The sequence below is a fragment of the Protomyctophum parallelum genome (assembly GCF_964188405.1).
Source record: "Protomyctophum parallelum genome assembly, chromosome: 18".
NCBI lineage: Eukaryota > Metazoa > Chordata > Actinopteri > Myctophiformes > Myctophidae > Protomyctophum > Protomyctophum parallelum.
The window spans coordinates 30,936,003-30,948,961 of record NC_139716.1 but is presented as its reverse complement, the minus strand read 5'-3'; the positions used below and the strand labels follow the sequence as shown (position 1 = coordinate 30,948,961).

At 43.7% G+C, this 12,959-nt stretch overlaps 1 protein-coding gene across 1 annotated transcript; it reads right to left on the bottom strand.

The window, feature by feature from the left end:
- Window positions 1-7,745: 7,745 nt before the first annotated feature.
- sstr1b (somatostatin receptor 1b) lies at window positions 7,746-9,699 on the bottom strand (the record flags this gene model as incomplete). Its single annotated transcript, XM_083788526.1, has 2 exons — window positions 7,746-8,436; window positions 9,257-9,699. The coding sequence occupies 2 exons, from the start codon at window positions 9,697-9,699 to the stop codon at window positions 7,746-7,748; spliced, it is 1,134 nt and encodes a 377-aa protein (XP_083644652.1).
- Window positions 9,700-12,959: the final 3,260 nt, after the last annotated feature.

Genomic DNA, 12,959 nt, shown 5'->3' with positions numbered 1-12,959 from the left:
GATATCATTATGTAGTAGGCTAGTAGCTGGTATAATGTTTAGAATATCACATCAGCATCATATGCAGGTGCGCACATAAACATGAGGCCAGCAGTGTTCTTAGAGAGATCTCTCTCTGATCTCCACCCCCTCGCCGTGTTGTGGGGCAAACTGAACCATCTATGAACTGAACCATAGCTGAACAGTGTCACGCTTTGCGTTTGTAAAATTACTCATTTGCCGACTAAAGATTGAACGGAAACCTAATGGAAAGACGAGGCTTGCGCTCAACATACATACAAGTACAAGCTGAAGCTAGGATGAGAGCTTTATCTCCGCAAAATCGGGGATATTATGAACACACTCGCACACAGAATGGAAAGATGATTTTGACAGCTACTGCCCCACTTTCAAGGCTACAACTGATGCACAACGCAGTAGCCTACCTTATTGAAGGAACAAACTATTATAGGCCTACATATAATTGCTTAGCGAAAACATCTGCAGAAATCTTTTGTAGTCTATGAGTGTTCTATAGGAGCCCTTTTGACCTTGCAGCATAAATGAATGGAGAAGACCAGGCCTTATTTCTGTATCATTGTATTAAAGACAAAAGCTTAGTTACCAAATTCATGTCCAGAGTACCATGCAGTCACCTGCATGCAGTCATCACTATGCACAGTATACTGCGTACTGCAACAGTATATATAAACATTGAATAATATGGAATATTTCATGATGATGTGGTTCAAATACACAACACTTTCATGCCTCTTTATTTTGCGTCTGCTGGTGGGTGCTCAAACTGCTGATTCACATCGACAGACTAGTGCAAACAGAAAAGCGTCAATACGTTTTCTAGTTGAGTGCTGTTGAATGCCCTTTTGTACATGATATCACAATGGTATGCTATGATTCAAGAACACTTATTAACAATACATATAGGCCTACCTCTCGATCCGGTGCGTGTTTTTTTTATTGATTGTTAATCTCCACGTTAACGTGATCTGCAGCTCACCAGTAGCCTGACACTCAGCCTTATAGTTCGAAATGTGTTTGTTTTTTAGTTTTGGCTTTTTTCTGTGTGTTCATTTAAACAAATTAATACATTGATCAAGAACACTTTAACAAGATACAATACAATGTAGATCTGGTGGTTTTTAACTGTTAAACCTGTTAATTGAAAATAGCTGATCTGCAAGCTCACTAGGTTGTAGATGGATTACAATTATACTAATAGTGGTATATAAATATATACAGTAAATAAAATCATGACATGACCAGCTATACACCCAATTAAAATAGAAACCTCATAGATTATATGTATGTTGCGTAATTGCGCCACATACATAAATGCACCGTCAGTGCACATTAGCTTGATACTTGATTGTTTGATAGAAAGTCCAGACAATAAAATCCTTCCTTCTAAAGTCCTTCTGTTATGGCACAAGTATGAACCGAGCAATTCTTCACCATTAAAGTAGTGTATAGCCTATAGCATGGAAAAGTCACTGTTTACATTTACAAGCTCGTCATGTCACTCTAGCAAAGTGATTGATCTGCGTCTATAGGGTCCTACTTGCCCCACAACAAGGATGCAGGCTGGATGCCCCTTTTGGAATATTTTGCTGGGCCCTATAGAGCTTGCTTGCTTGTGGCGTGAATGGATTGTGGCTGCGTGAGCTTTGGTTCGTCTGGAAGTCTATACTATCCAGTGAAGTCACATGCACATCATGCTCAGGGACAGGGTCTCTGAGCTTAATTGTGTAAAATGGCTGGGACTGTGTTCAATGCTGAGCTGTAGTCCACGAACAGCAGTACATTCAGCATTCTGTCATTTAAATGACAGGGTGGTGTGAAGAGCCATGGCTATTGGATCTGTTTTGACGGTGTGCAAATTGCTTGGGGTCGAGCGAGGCAGGTGGAGCAGATGTAATCAGATGTCACTCTTTCAGCTGTTTCTATGGAAACACTAACCAGTCTTTGTGGCTGCAAAAAGCTCCCGCCATACATGCCACCAATGATTAACCCACTTACCGACTTACTCAAAATTGAGGTTAATTGGGCCTGCTCAACATTTTATACAGGAGGATGTGAATTACTTAATTGTATCATGCACGTAACCTGTATGGAAACAGATTATTTCCTTTGTCTCCATTACACACCACACCTGTGTGAAGTGAGGGGATTTTGTGAGGGGCTTTGTGTTGCTAGACATTTACGTCATATTTGGTGGACATTTTGCCTAATTTCTCCTTTCAGCACTCTTATCATCATACTGTACGAGTGTATGTCATCTCATTCCGGCCAGTCACAATTTGTGTCCTCACTGTTTGTCTTCAATGTTGTGTTTACACAAACCCTCAAATCTGCATGGGCTAGCGCCCCTCAAAAAGACAGCCCTACCTCTTCTGTAAGAAGCAGCTGTTTTGTCTTTTATATTGACTAGAGCGGTGCCCATTGGGCACTGGCCTACTTGGAATGATGCAAGTTGGACATGGATTCCCCACCCAGTTATTATGTCTGTGTCCCTTTTATTCCCATATATGGAGTTCTTTGTCAGGCATGCCTATGCAGATGTCGTAAGAATCATTGTGATAAAAGGCCAGCTCCATATATGGAGATATAGGCGAGATCAGGTCCAGAGCCCGGGCAGAGGATTTTGTCCTGGTTCTGGACAACCGGACTCGACACCGGGCACCGCACACGTGTCGAATTTGAAGTCGGTGGGGTGAACGGTTCTCGAGATACGTAGATTATAGACGTACGTACACACAGAGATGTGGTGCATTGATACAAGTTTAATGGCTGAGTTTTTTATTAAAGTAAACCAGATACTAGTTACATTTTGTTTATTGTAATAGTAGCCTCGTGGAACCGCAGGCGAATAACCCAGGAATTGTGAGTGGAAGGGAACCTTGTATTTCCCTAATGCGAGTTTGATCCGCCCCTCTATGCCAAGAAAAGCTTGGGTATAGGCCTACTTTCAGGCTATTTGTAATAGTAGTTGAATTTGGAGATTGAAAGCCACCCAAGTCTAAAGGGATTTCAGCATGCTTTTGGCCGTGCTATCGGTCTCTCATTGTCTACAGCTTCCAACACAACATGTGCACTTGATTTGTGACTCCCTGATAGATGCAATTTGTAACTGATCTGCACATTGTTATTCACTTGCACTGTTTGGCCGATGTAAAATCCATTGCAGCTTCTCTCCCTCACTAAAGGTCCATGGCATACTTTTTCGTTTGTCATGTATGATTCCATCATTATTGCTACATCACTTTTCTTCATGTGGTGGAAGCAGAAAATGTGGCTTAAATTGTCATCACTTTCACTGATATCAACAGGCCTACATAGCTGCATGGGACTCTCTTTTTCTCACAGCCTGGGCCCTGATGGGGCGCTTGTTTTACAGCGCCGGCTACTACTAGTATAGGTTATGTAACCTCACAAAAACTATGCCTAAACCTAACCCTAACCTGTAAAACAAGCGCCCCTATCAGCGCCCATTGACTCCCAGGCTCTGCGAAAGAGGTAGTCCCCGTAGTTGCATTTGATAGAGTGAACCGGAAAGCACATGCAGTATGAAGGTCTCATGTGTTTCCTGTTCAACTCTGCTGCTATAGCCAATCAAAGGAAGCTATGGGAGACTGACCTGGAAAAGGAAATGTTCATTTTCCTGGGAAAGGGAATTATAGTTATGCAATATCAACGGCAACAACTCGTGTTCAGGGAGGCACAGAAGTTGAGCTGCTCTCACACTTTTTGTAAAAAATAAATAGTAGTAGTATATTACTAGTATAGTAATGTTGTTTGGTTGTAATTGTTCCCACTTCCCAGTGTGCACTCACTGCACTAGCAGCGCTGACAGTTGCGATTGCATCATTGTATAGCCTATGCTGCCTTCCAGTTATACCTTAAAGGACCACTTCACCACTTTTCAACCTATCTTCATATAATAGGTCCTCACTAATAATCATGAAAAAATAGTGCAATTTTTTTCTACTCGGTCTGTGTCTCATAGGAGGGCTGTGGGCAGTTCAGAAACCGTCTTCCAGTGACATTATCGGGATACAAGCTAATAGAAACTGCAGGCTTTCTAGTCCTGAAAAGTTGCATTGCGAAAATGGAAGCCATCGTTCTCACGATAATGAAAATCGAAATATTTTTGTAAGAAAATCTTGTTTAAAAAGAAAAATGGCCACAGCCGTCCTATGAGACACAGACTGAGTAGAAGAAAATCGTGCCATTTTATCATGATTATTAGTGAGGACCTATTATATGAAGATAGGTTGAAAAGTGGTGAAGTGGTCCTTTAAAGTAAAAAAATAAATAATCAATCAAGCTGCTTTTGTGTATTTTCTACATGGCTGTGTATGCTGTTCATGCTGTTTATTTTTTTTATTTTTTTATAATTATTAATTATAAAAATTATGACGTCATAAACGGGGCCTCCCGATCCTTAAAGGACAACTTTAGTTTTTTTCAACCACGGTTCATGTTTTAGGGTGTTATTAGAGAAAGTAAAAGGTGAGTGTAATTTTTATTTTATTTGCTGCTTTCTTTCGTTTTAGGGATTTTAGCTGTTTTTGACAGGGGGTGGGGGCATTCGAGCACAGGGCTAAATATGTATTTCTTTACAAAATTTTATAGCGATTTATTTTTGTATTCTTTACTATAGTCCTACTAGACACCAAGAAATTACATTTGGCCACAAAATATCACGGGATCTACTGAATGTGTCAAACTGACATATTGAGCCTATGACACACATGTGTGGCTTCCCCCCAGTAGGCTACCTTCACATTCAGTAGATCCTGTGATCTTCTGTGGCCAGATGTCATTTATTGGGGTCTATTAGGACTATACTGTAGTAAATAAATAAATAAATAATCGCTATAAAATTTTGTAAAGAAATACATATTTAGCCCCATGCTCGAATGCACCCGCCCCTCTGTCAAAAACAGCTAAAATCCCTAAAACGAAAGAAAGCAGCAAATTAAAGAAAATTAACACTCATCTTTTACTTTCTCTCATAACAACCTAAAACATGAACTTTGGTTGAAAAAAACTAAAGTTGTCCTTTAAGGCCGCCCCTGCACGGTCCAATCTCAAACCCCCACCATCTCAATGCATAAAGTATGCCATCTATTTAAGCATAACCAACACTCACTGTTATATGTTCCACATTTCTGTAACAGAAATGACAGCTCATCTTTGCTCAAACTCCCTCAGCCAAACCCAGCCTTCTATAGTAGCATTTATTTATATTTGTCACTTTGTCGGCATGTCAGTGGTGTCACTCGATGTGGGTTCATACAGTATGTTTTGCATGTTCTTATAATATCTGTGTTTATGTTCTGGCCTGTGAGGGGTTCATTCATAATGTCTATTATCATGATTCATGTCATGTAATAACTGTGCATGTTGCTCCGCAGGGGGCTTGTGATCTCAGTGTCTGTGTCATGCTTGCATAATACGATTATGGAGCATATGAACCACATACTGTACGCAGCGTGCAATGCAGCGTCACGTCGATATCCTCAGTGGTTTTCAACTTGACGGGGGTGTTTGACAGAATTGATTGAAGTGTACACTCGGGTGTACAGTTAAGTACACGAGGAGGCTCGAATCCTGCTCTCTTGATCGACTGGTGTCATCCAACTGGAAGGGGCAGACAGCCAGGAGGCATGGAGCCTTTAATTGGCCACCAGATGATCTCTGTCATGTGACTGACACATACCTTATGGGGTTAATGCGCAGAGACAATCTCCACAGTGATGGCATTCCAGATGGGAGGCAGAGAAAATCGATTGGGCAGTTGCCAGCTTCATGGCTTGCGGGCCCCACCCAGAGTGTGATTGATTGCAGTTATTTAGTGGCTTGCTGTGTGATTTCATGTAGCTGGAAGTCTGTATGTTATATATATATATATATATATATATATATATATATATATGTACTGATGCTAGATCCCCCACGGGTAAGTCAATATTTTCAATCTTGGCACAGTGGCAGTGTGCGTGCGTGCGTGTGTGCGCGCGTGCGTGGTGTGGGTGAAGGGAGTGCATGTATTGCATGTGTCCATCACCTGTCCAGGAAATGTTCTGCTTTACCGAGTTCAAATGAAAAATTCATCATGACTGCTCTCAAGGGAGAAGCTACCGTGTGAACTTGGGACAGCAGCTCCGTCTTCCCAGGTTGATTGAAGGAAGATTCGATCAAAGGAGGTCGGCATTCTGAACTCAAGTTCCTTTCATAAGGTTGCAGGGAAGGCTTGTAGGTTGAACCAGCACTGTTGGCAGGAATTCTGCATAATAAAATAAGTGAATGCAGTACATCAGATTGTACAGGTAGTGTGCTTCACTGCCTGTCTGTTTTGTGTGGGGACTGTGGATGAAATTTAGCATCTTTGCTAATTCCGGTGTATTTGCGTTGCATTTGGTTGTAATATTAATGAATATGCTTGTCTCATCAAAATAAACAAAGTAGAGTAAATATTGAAGAAAACCAAACAGCCAAAGTAAACATTTATTTCAGATAGCTTTATACAAGACGATTTCTTTTTAATGGTAACAAACATGGAACAGACGTGAGAATTAAAGCATAGCTGTGAAACAATACGTTTGCTTTTGTTTCTTTTTAACCATTACGACTGAGGAACCAGACGGGCTTTAAGTTGTGTCCAGCCAGCACACTCATTGTGCAGTACAAACAACACCAAAGCTTTACAACCAAAACTGTAAACACATTCACTGATAAAAAATCACACCCGTGTGAACTGACTCTGAGTGGTGCAACTCCCCTCCCCCCCCCTCCCTGCCCTCCTCTCCTCTCCTCTCTCTCTCTCTCTCTCTCTCTCTCTCTCTCTCTCTCATTAGCAAGCAAAAGTGCAGCACTAGAACTATCTCTCTCTCTCTGTTTCTGGCAAACAGCGCCCCTACTGGTACTCAGTCATACTCGTGCTCATTTATACATACATAGGTGAACACGGACATTAATACATACATAGGTGAACACGGACATTGCTGGTTGTAGGAGTTGTTGCACCACTCAAAAATCACACCTGTGTGAACTGAGTGGTGCAACTCCCCTCTCCCCCCCCTCCTCCCTCTCTCTCTCTCTCATTAGCAGGCAACAGTGCAGCACTAATACTATCTCTCTCTGTTTCTGGCAAACAGCGCCCCTACTGGTACTCAGTCATACTCGTGCTCATTAATACATACAGTACATAGGTGTACACGGACATTGCTGTTCCTTGGAGTGGTTGCACCACTCAAAAAGTGAACTGATATTGAAACAGCCAATACATAAATACACAGAGACATAAATATTCATAAGTCACATGGAAACCTCTAGCGAAGGACAATATTAATTCATTTAAAAATACTTCTTCATTCATAATGCAATATATATGCATGGCAACTGTCTCACCATTTAGTGGAATACACCGCATGTAACGAACATTTGTTTTGACATTTTGAACATCTATGCACTTACATTCTCCTGTGCTGTACAGCCTGGCACCTCGGAGCACCAGCCTAATAGTGGGATCTAAATTTTAATCTAATATACATGATATTTTACTGTAGTATCAGACATTTTTCCATCCCCACAGATTGTCAGAAAGCTCTGCTCGTCTCATCCCCGGCATTTGCACATTGTCCCCGTTTCTCTAGATTCTACATGAGCCATGTGGCCCATAGGGCAGGAGCCTATCTCTATTTCTAGGTTTTAGACTATAGAATCAAATCCTGGCTCAAGTGTCACAGAGTGGTGGTGCGAGAGGTGCACGTTCCATTTCGGAACACCATGTCGGACGCCATGCAGGCGTCCTTTCCTCCGGGGAACTCCGGCGGCCGACACGCCACCTGCTGCCTCTTCAGCGCCACGGCGCAGTAGTCCACCTGCTCGGCGTCCAGGCCCGACTCCACCCAGCGGAAGCACACGATCCGCTGGAAGGAGCGGCGGAAGTTGTCCGACACGAAGCCGTACAGGATGGGGTTGGCGCTGCTGTTGGCGTAGCTGAGGATGACGAACAGCTGCGTGACCATGGGGTCGGGCGGCCGGCGGAACACGGTGACCAGCTGCACGATGTAGAAGGGCATCCAGCAGAGCACGAACACGGCCACGACCAGCAGCACCATGCGCGTGATCTTCTTCTCCGAGCGCCGCCGCTGCAGCCAGCCCGCCTTCAGGCCCACGGCGCGCATGCGCGCCACCATCAGGCAGTAGCACAGGCAGATGGCCGCCACGGGCAGCAGGAAGCCCAGCAGGAAGGTGTAGACCACGAATGCCTCGGACCAGCCCGCCGCCTCGGGCCACAGGAAGTTGCAGTCGACGGCGCCGTCCGGCGCCGGCACGGTGTCGGCGAAGATGATGATGGGCAGGATGACGAGCAGCGACAGCCCCCACACGCACACGTTCACCACCTTGGCCACCGTGGGCCGGCGGTACCTGTGGTGGCGAAACACATAGGACATTGTGGTATTGATTAATTGAATGTAGCCAACTAGTATAGAATAAACTTTTAACCCTATGATTGTCACCTGTTCTCCATGACCCCAGACTACCGACTCATGCAAACCTATTTCAAACATGCCGACTGTGTAGTGGATGAGTCAAACTATAGAATAGAGTCCATGTAAAGGAGTTAGCGTCTCTTGTTACGTCTGTGTACACTCCTGACAGTATAGAGATGTGCAGGACATGTGTGTAAGGGGCTGAGTCTCTCTGTGGTGTGGTGACATCTACAATGATAAGAATGAAGTTTGAATCCTGACATTGTAGTTCCTGCTTCTCCCTGATCTGTTTAATTACTTATAGCAGTGGTTCTCAACCAGTGGTCCGGGGTCCTTGAGTGGGGTTTCAGGTGTGCCCCAGCTAAATGATGGAGAGTTGGTAACCAAATGGACCTTTAACTCTTGAGAGCGTAAAATGAAACCAAATGGACCCGTAAGGGACATTTGGTTTAATTTCACAGTACACTCTCAAGAGTTAAATTGTTGTTAAACAACTGCATTACCTAATTCACAAGAAGTCTACACAATTAGAGAAGGCAGAATAATTGTTATTTTGATCAATGTTTGCCTGTTGTCTCTTATTGTGGACAAAATTGTATCCAACGACAACAAAATATTCTCCAATTGTGATTCTGAGAGTCTACATCTCATCACATCTCATCTCATCCGTGGCTCAAATGCAGAATATATGACGGGCCTTGATGTACAAAAAAAAAAACGGTTGAAAACATCAAAAGACTTTCTAAACAACGTACCGCGCCGCCTTAATGGGGTGCACCACGGCCACGTAGCGGTCCACGCTCAGCACCGTCAGGCAGAAGACGGACGTGAACATGTTGATGCCGTCCACGCTCAGCACCAGGCGGCACATGAGCGAGCCGAAGGGCCAGTGGCGCACGGCGGCCGACGTGGCCAGGAACGGCACGCTCAGCATGAAGAGCTCGTCGGCCACGGCCAGGTTGAGGATGTAGATGTTGGTGGCCGTCTTCATCTTGGCGTACTTGAGGATGACATAGATGACCATGGCGTTGCCGGTGAGGCCCACGCAGCAGACCAGCGCGTAGATGGAGGGGATGATGATCTTGCTCGCGTCGAGCTCCTGGTGGTAGTAGTCCTCGTAGTCGACGCTGGAGTTGTAGGGAAACCCCGTGGGATAGGCAGCGCCGCCGCCGCCGTCCTGGCTCCTGTTGAAATCCATCGCGGATGGATTGCTTTTTTTCCCCCGTCTCTTGAGTGTCCCAACAGTGCTAAAATTGGTTTCTTTTATAATCCTCTCACATTAAGTGGGTGTTGCGGATAAATAAACCGTACTCCTCGTTCTTGGATAATGGGTGTCGGTGATGCAGTGAGATAGAATGAAACGGTTATTCTGCCTCGTCTCTCTGCAGCTGGGACAGGGATTGGGTTGATCTAAATTAAATGAGAGGCCTTGAGCGTCTCCTCTTTCCCTCTCACTCATATATAACTCGATTCAATAGCCCCGGCAGCCTTGAGCGGCGCACCCCGCCCCTCAGCCAGAGCACTGAGGCAATTTGCGAGAGGCACCTAGTACCTACACTCTCATTTGCAGAATTCTTGGCATCCGCCGAATGTATAATCTTCCAAATTCATTCAAAAATAAACCGACGTCGCTCTGGCCATCTGTTGCAGGTGGTTGTGAGTGGAGTGAGCGTTATCAGAACCGGGGAGAAGCTGTTGGCAACTGCTCCGTTACACAGAACAGATGCAGATGGAACATTCCATTTGCTGATTGAAATAGGGTGTTTCCACAAGTCGGGACGGGTGTTTTTGTGGGAGTTCAGGTCAGGTTGGATGGGTGTCTTGTTGCTTGTTGAGTGGAGACCATGCCAGCACTGTGTGTATCGGTGAATTCCTGTGACGTTTCAATGACGGAGTGGCAGAATCTCAAGGGTGGTCAATTCTGCCATTACAAATCCCAGTTAAGTATTTGGGGGGGGATAAATTGCAGGCCTTTTGGTCGAGGCTCATCCCCCAGTATGTATGTTGCATCGCCGCGGTTTCCTTTGAGCGGAATTCAGGGGAACCTGTTAGAAAGAACAGAGCATAAAATCAGTAAATTTATGTCTGAGCGGAGTCCGGGAACATCATCTGATAAATCCTGGTTCAAAGCATAGATTCAAGACAAGATTTGCAGGCGGAAAATGATTGATGAGGCCTTTCATGTTTCCAGTGCATTTTGTGACTTGAAAAGGAGGAACTAAAAGTAAAAAATAACTACACAGTTGAATCAAAGCACTGTGGTGTCCCTACACGGCTACACCTGCATGTTCAGAGGACGACAGACGCAACCAGACCACAGTTCTATTAGGCAAGTCACAATTATTACATAATCATTAGAATTGTTTCAATTCAGCTGTATACAAAACAGCTGGATGCATTTAACATAATTATGAGTAATATTTATATTATTATTTCCACTTTGCTGTCCATGGCAAATAATGGAAAAACAGCGACCCCTGTTTTGTCCCTCTAGTCTTGAGAGACTACTATAAACCTGGTGAGTCTATTTTTGACATTTAGTGCAAAACATTTAAAACTATATCAGTGGGCTTAATAGGCTCTGTATTATTTAATTGTTGTTTACAAATAGACAAATAGAATTCATAATGTTCAAGTGCAATGCCAAAAACACAATTTAATTATTTTATTAATCACAATTCTTTGCATGCCAATTCATTGTCAACTAAAAGTGACGGCCGTAAATTACATTTCTGCACAGTTTGGAATGTGTTCCCCGATGCCATGCAGTGGCACGGTGGCAGCTCATGAGCAGCCACACTTCTCCGTTATCTGTAAAAATGTCAAAGGGCTGCCACAAAAGCGCCGGGCGTACGGGGAGGAGAAAGTCATATCTGCGAGCAAAGACAGAGCTATACGAGTCTCAGTGTATACAGTATCTCCAGTCCAATTACAGAGGGATGCGAGAGACATCAAGACGAGCTCCGACAGACCGCCACCCGTTCGCGAGAACTTCCAGCCACAGAAAATGAACACTGAGCCGTGAAATCCTGTTCTAATGAGGTTCCCCACAAACAGAAATGCTGTAAGGCGATACTGTTCTCTGTAATAATACCGTTTTATAAAACAAAAAACAAACGAACAAAAGAAACTGCTAAAATGTTGATTGCCTCGATCACTCATCTCAACCTCCCTCCGACTTATTCTTCACCTCCCTTCCTTTGTTCATGCCTGGAGAAGAAACAACAACGGAACTTGGGCAGAAAGACAAACAGGAGAAGTCATTGGGGAGTTGATGGATAATTACGTCCGTGGCTGGAATCCAAAATTGCGCTATTTTCTATAATTTTCTTTTCTTTTCTTTCAGAGTCGAAAGAATGGGGAGAATTGTTGCTCATTAAAAGTCATCAGAAAACATCACGAGGGGAATAAAAGGACTGGCATCAGCATATAGTACAATAGATTTACTAGTATGCTTATAGCGTTCATTATCGATTACTGGTATTGTTACATGGAAAAACCTACCGATTATGGAACTATTGGGAAGTATCCCAATGGTATCAATACTCACACATGTAATTAACTATCAGTGGAAACCATAATTATATCAAGTTTATACTGTGCGTCCGTGCGTTTGTGCGTGAGTGTTCGAGTGTGTGAGTGAGAGTGTGTGTGTGTGATATGCGTATCTGCACATGGGGTGGTTTACAGTGATATTGCTGATGCATATCTGCTCTCATTGTAGTCACACATCTCATATTAGCACATTCTAGCCATTTGAAAGATTGCCCTTTAAGCCATGTGTGCTTTATTGAACTGTTATTGGGGGCCCCTAAGCTTGAGGCCCCCCCCCTAGCTCAGAGGCCCCTGGGCCTGGGGCCAACAGGATAATCCTCCCCTGACCAAGACTCCAAATTAGGGCTGGGTACAACAGTTTTTCACTCTTTTTATATGGCACTGTTGTGTGATGAATACCCAATTGGTTTGTTGCATAATTATAAAACTAAAATAGTTTAAAAATCCTGCTTCTTGATCATTCAATTCATCCTGCAGAATGGAGTACGCAAGTATGTATACAAGCTAGGTTGAAGGCCATGCCAATTGTATGTAGGCCTATACATTTACAGTGAGCTTCGGTGTTTAACTTGTTTAACAGTGAGTGAAATCAGGGGACCCATGACGTTCCATTTTTACGCTTACAGCGTTAAATTAACTTTTTACTGTGTAGTACATTGTGTTTACACAGCTGGTAACTAAAAACACAGGCAAACTTACAGGAATGTAGTCTCCCTCTCAGCGTTCCTACTGTCTTGTGTCTCCTACACTCTCCCTTTCAGCTACCTTATACTGTCTGTTCCTACTACTATGTCTCTCTTTCAGCTTTCTGTCTGTTTCTCCTGTCTCCCTCTCAGCTTTTTACTATACTGTCTATCTCAGCTTTCCCACTGTCTGTTTCTATTACACCGTCTCCCTCTCAGC